Source organism: Neomonachus schauinslandi, chromosome 9, assembly GCF_002201575.2.
Source record: "Neomonachus schauinslandi chromosome 9, ASM220157v2, whole genome shotgun sequence".
Lineage (NCBI taxonomy): Eukaryota > Metazoa > Chordata > Mammalia > Carnivora > Phocidae > Neomonachus > Neomonachus schauinslandi.
The window spans coordinates 1,677,543-1,683,542 of record NC_058411.1 but is presented as its reverse complement, the minus strand read 5'-3'; the positions used below and the strand labels follow the sequence as shown (position 1 = coordinate 1,683,542).

At 47.2% G+C, this 6,000-nt stretch overlaps 1 protein-coding gene across 1 annotated transcript in view; it reads left to right on the top strand.

Moving 5' to 3' along the window:
- Nucleotides 1-276: 276 nt before the first annotated feature.
- The window catches only part of TDRD9 (tudor domain containing 9), a 115,314-nt gene continuing 109,590 nt past the window's right edge, over nt 277-6,000 (top strand). The window contains exon 1 of the mRNA XM_021679715.1: nt 277-464. Coding sequence (XP_021535390.1) covers nt 277-464 — 188 coding nt within the window. The remainder of the gene's footprint in view (nt 465-6,000) is intronic.

The window sequence follows — 6,000 nt, the reverse complement described above, 5'->3', positions numbered from 1 at the left end:
GCGCGTTCTGATTGGAGGGCCCGGGCGGGGCGGGGTCAGCGGCACGAAGTTTGGGCCATGCCGGCGCTGGCGCGTTCTGATTGGAGGGCCTGGGCGGGGCCGGGTCGACGGCACCAGGTTCGGGCCGCGTGGGCGCTGGAGCGTTCTGATTGGAGGGCTTGGGCGGGGCGGGGCCGTGTTCCTGGCGTCACCACGTTGCGCCGTCACGTTCCCGACGTCCTCTGTTCCCGCGGCTCCGCGGGGCAGTTGCGACGGCGTCGACGCCAGGCCGGCAGCATGCTGCGCAAGCTCACCGTCGACCAGATCAACGACTGGTTTACGATCGGCAAGACCGTGACGGATGTGGAGCTGCTGGGCTCGCCGCCCGCTTTCCCGGCCGAGGCGGCCAGGGACGAGGCGCAGCGCCGGGACGTGGCCCCAGGCTTGGCCCCCGCGGCCCAGGCCCAGCCCGTGGCGTCCAGGAGGTAGGAGGCCGGCGAGGTGCGGGTGCGGCCCGGGAGGGGGGCGGGGGGTGCGTGGCGTCCCCGGGCGCCGCGTGACCCCATCCGTGGCCCCAGGCTGTCCCAGAGCGGGCTGGCAGTCCGGCGGGCCTCATCCAGTGACCCAGGCACTGGGTCAAAGGGACAGAGAGAACCTCGGCTCCTTCCGGAGGCCGAGCCACCCCAGACTGTGGTTCCCTTTCTCAGTGTTTTATTAACAGACTTCGTCTTTTAGAGCCGTTGAGGTTTACAGAAAAATCGAGTGAAGTCCCAAGTCCTGAGTGCCTCCTTCAGCCCACCACCAGCTTCCCTGTTCCTCCCTTGCTTTAGTGTCCTTCGTGTGTTACCACGTTCTCAGTAACCGCAGTCGGTAGTTGAGGGTTGCTCCTGGCGGTGGTGTGTGTGGTTGTGGACAGGCGGCGACCACTGATCCTTCTATCTGTCCCGCGTTGTCCATCGTCTTACAGCTGGAATCAGACCATGTGTTGCCTTCTCAGATTGGCTACTTTGATTTTGCAATATGCACTTAAGTGTCCTTCGTATTTTTTCATGGCTTGGTAGCTTTTTTTTTTTAAGTGCTGAATAATATTCCATGCTGTGGATGGACGTAGCACAATCTATGCATTCAGCTACTGAAGGATGCCGGGTGCTTCCGAGTTTTGACAATTATGAGTAAAGCTGTGGTAAACATTTCTGTGCAGGTTTTTGTGGGTCAAAAGTTTTCGCCCGTTTGGGTGAATATCAAGCAGTTGGAATGCTGGATCTTTGTTCAGTTTATTAATGCCCTTCCTCCCACTATTTTTTTTTTTTTAGGATTTTTTATTTACTCCAACTATTTTTTGATTGAAGTAACTGCTGTTGGTTCATCTGTTCACATGATTTTGGTGGAAATAAAAAGGCAAGAGGAGGCCTTCCGTTTTTTAGAAAACCCAGATGGGGTGTGTAGAAACACCTGCTCCCCCTTTAAAGCAGGCCAGTGTGGAAGTACTCCCATCTTGGAGTATCTGTGTCACTGCTTGGACTTCCCCCCGCCCCAAGTTCAACACCTTTTACAGCTGAGAGGGTGGTTTTTGTGTTTTACTTTTTTAAAAAGTTATTCTTGTTTGTTGGCCCCATTAAGTTTTCATGGGTTTGCTTCAAGCATCTGTAGACAAGCTTCAGGCCCTTGTAGAGTCAAGAGCAACTTGGGATCTTTGGTAAATTTTTTTCTTGGATACAGGGGAGGGACAAAGAGACCCTTGTGCAGCTTTAGAGTGGCCGCTCTGTTTCCTTGAAGAGTACTGGTGAATGGTCCTGTAGACTATCCTGTCTCTTTAGTGCTCCCCTGCTTGTAACAGGCAGAGCTGTGTTGCTTTTAAATAACTCATTGTGGTAGTGGAAGTAAATTATTGACCTTTTCAGAAACCGAAAGTACAGGTTTAAATGTTCTTCTAACTACTAAGGATCAATTTTTAAAATTTCCAGTTCTTCATGGACTGAGACTTTGAAAAATCAATAAAAATGAAATTTCAGAGTAATGGAATGAAAACAGACAAAATATAAGCCCTATTTAAAAATTATTATAGTCAACAAATAAAATTATTTTGTAAAATTGCCATAAACATTTCAACTTCTGTAGGTAACTAGAAACAGGCAAATAACTAGAGACGGGCAGATAACTTTGAGGTTTGCTTGTCTGTGTAGTGCTTTGAGTCTGAGTAGTACTTCTTCTGGAAGTCCCATCCTGGGCCCTTACCACATACCTAATGCCAGAGGTTCTACCATGTAGTAGGCACTCAAATATAGCTATATTATTGAATCTTTGAAATAACCCCTTGACATTGATGGCATTATCTTGATTTTGTAGAAATCTGAAGGAAACAGACTTGGGTGGTAAAGTGGCTTGCCTAACTGATAAATCCTCATGGTAGGTAGAATGATCCACACCCTCCCCCCACAAAAAGAAAACCACTAGAACCTGTGACTACCTTATATTATATGGCAAAAGGGATTTTGCTGATGTAACTAAGGTTATAGTACCTAAAATAGGGAGATTACCTGGATTGTCTAATCACACGAACCTTAAAAACAGAGACCTTCTCCGACTGGAGCCAGGGATTTGAAACATGAGAGGGACTTGACCAGTTGTTGCTAGACTGGGCCACAAAGGAAGAAGAATGTGGGCAGTTGGGAGCAAAGATGGAATCCTGGCTGACAGCCTTTAGGGAAAGGGGGACCTCCGTCTTACAACTTAAAGGAACTGAATTTGGCTGACAACCTTAATGAGCCTCTTATAGTGAATGCAGCCCTGCCAACATTTTTTTTTTTTTTTTTTGAGAGAGAGAGACAGGGGGGGAGGGGGAGAGGGCAGGGGGGTGGGGGACAGAGGGAGAGAGACAGACTCTTAAGCAGGCTTCATGATCAGCGTGGAGCCATATGTGGGGCTCAATCTCAGGACCCGGAGATCATGACCTGAGGCAAAATCAAGAGACGGAGGCTTAACTGACTGAGCCACCCAACCGACATCTTGATTTTGGCCTCATGGGACCTTGAGCAGAGGACCTAGTTGAGTCCACCTGAAGTTCTGATTTACAGAAACTGTGAGATGATAGATTTGTGTTGTTTTGAACTGCTGAATTGCTGAGTTTGTGGTAATTTGTTATGGCAGCAACAGAAAACTAATACAGTGGTAGAGTTGGGAAGACTTAGGGTGAGCTGACCTGAAAGCCAGTCTCAACCGCAGTGGCTGGCTTGTTGACTGGTGTCTTTCCAGAAAGGAGACTTTGAGTAGGTTTTGACGTTGGTGAGAAAACATTTGACGTACAGGAAGACAGGCTTTACAGGCATAGGATATCACATAGTGAAACCATGTCTGAGAGGACAGTCAGGCTAAGAGTAGCTTAGAGCAGCTCTCTGGAGTTCAGTCCACAAGAGCATTGTTAAATCAGCTTTATAGGTCATGTGAGTAGTGACCACCAGCATTAAAAGAAGAGAAGTAGAAAATATCAGACCCTTTAGCACCTTAGAGTGTACTTTGTCCCAGAGAAAACTTTCCCACTATATCCGGTGGTTCCTTTTACCCAGTTCCTTTTTATGTAATTCAGTGTTTCCTCCTTGGCACATCTCACGTGGGTTAAGTGCCTGCTGTGTTGAGCTTTGTGTCGGGGGACACAGGCGCACAGCAGTCTCAGTCCTTCTGACAAGGGAAGTCCCATGTTATAGCTGAGGATCAGATAACTTCTTGAGAAAGTTACTGCCATCCCTTGTGTTATTATGTTGTAAGGATGGATGTGTTTGACTCCACATATAAGTATATTACTTTTTCCTTTTTGCCTTGTTGCTTTTCAGTATGTAGGCTTTGCACAGATGTTAATGTGTGTCATTCTCCAAGGATTCCTATTTTCTGTTCACTCACAAAGGCCATGTTTTAAAAAAAATTTTATTGTTATGTTAATCACCATATGTTACATCATTGGTTTTTTTTTTTTTTAAGATTTTATTTATTTATTTGACAGAGAGAGAGAGAGAGAACAAGCACGCAGAGAGGCAGGCAGAGGGAGAGGGAGAAGCAGGCTCCCCGCTGAGCAGGACCCTGGGATCATGACCCGAGCCGAAGGCAGCCGCTTAACCGACTGAGCCACCCAGGCGCCCCACATCATTAGTTTTTGATGTAGTGATCCATGATTCATTGTTTGTGCATAACACCCAGTGCTCCATGCAGAACGTGCCCTCTTTAATACCCATCACCAGGCTAACCCATCCCCCCACACCCCTCCCCTCTAGAACCCTCAGTTTGTTTTTCAGAGTCCATCGTCTCTCATGGTTCGTCTCCCCTTCCGATATCCCCCCCCCTTCATTCTTCCCCTTCTGCTGTCTTCTTTTTTTTCTTAACATATATTGCATTATTTGTTTCAGAGGTACGGATCTGTGATTCAACAGTCTTGCACAATTCACAGCACTCACCATAGCACATACCCTCCCCAATGTCTATTACCCAGCTACCCCATCCCTCCCACCCTCCCCCACTCCAGCACCCCTCAGTTTGTTTCCTGAGATTAAGAATTCCTCATATCAGTGAGGTCATATGATACATGTCTTTCTCTGATTGACTTATTTCGCTCAGCATAACACCCTCTGGTTCCATCCACGTTGTTGGAAATGGCAAGATCTCATTCCTTTTGATGGCTGCATAATATTCCATTGTATATATATATACCACATCTTACTTATCCATTCACCTGTCGATGGACATCTTGGCTCTTTCCGCAGTTTGGCTATTGTGGACATTGCTGCTATAACATTGGGGTGCACGTGCCCCTTTGGATCCCTACATTTGTATCTTTGGGGTAAATACCCTGCAGTTGCTGGGTCGTAGGGCAGCTCTGTTTTCAACTTTTTGAGGAACCTCCATACTGTTTTCCAGAGTGGCTGCACCAGCTTGCATTCCCACCAACAGTGTAGGAGGGTTCCCCTTTCTCTGCATCCCCGCCAACATCTGTCGTTTCCTGACTTGTTAATTTTAGCCATTCTGACCGGGGTGAGGTGGTATCTCATTGAGGTTTTGATTTGGATTTCCCTGATGCCAAGCGATTTTGAGTACTTTTTCATGTGTCTTTTGGAAAGGCCATGTTTTTTAAAAGACCTTCTTATCTGTTTAACAGATTTAGTTGGGTAGGTCACTTTGCCATTAAAGTGTTCTGTATCTATGTCCTACTGGAGTGGAGTAGCTGTGTGAGAGAGAATAGGGGAGCTCAGAGAGGGATGGAGCTGGGTCCAGAACTGTCCCTGAAATCAGGGAGGACTTTGCTACTTCATCTGAGGCTATTGGGGAACCATTGGAGGGCACTCTAGGGTTTTGAGCAGAGCTGTGACATGACTTAAGGCTTTAACGATCCCTGCTGTGTGGAATGGACTGGAGCAGGCCTAGGGCAGAAGCAGGGAGATCAGGGAAGAGTCTGTTGGTATTATCTTTGACATCACCTTTATGTGTCAGCGTGGCTGGGCCATCATGCCTGTATTTGGCCCAGCATGATTCTGGATGTTTCTTTGAAGGTGGTTTTTGAATGAAATTAACATTTAAGTTGATGGATTTTTAGTAAAGCAGATTACCTTCTGAATTGTGGGTGGGCCTCATCAAATCAGTTGAAGACATGGCTAGAGAAAAAGACTGACCTCCTGAAACAGGACGGAATTCTGCCAAATCCCTTTAGACTCGGACTGCAACTCCTCCTTGGGTTTCCAGCCTGCTGGCCTAGCTAATTCCTTAAAATAAATCTCTCTCTCTCTCTCTCTGTATACACACACATCCTGTTGGTTTTTTTCCTCTGGAGAACGCTCACTAATACATCATCCAAGGAGAGAGGATGGTAGGTTAGACCAGGACTGTAGCAGTGGAGGTGGTAAGCATAGTGTAGTTTGGATATATTTCTAAGACAGAGGCAAGGACTTTGTAGCTGGATCAGATACAGAACATGAGTGGGGAAGCCAGTCATGGGTGACACCAAGGTTTCTGGCTGAGCAGCTGGAGCATGTTGCCATTTAC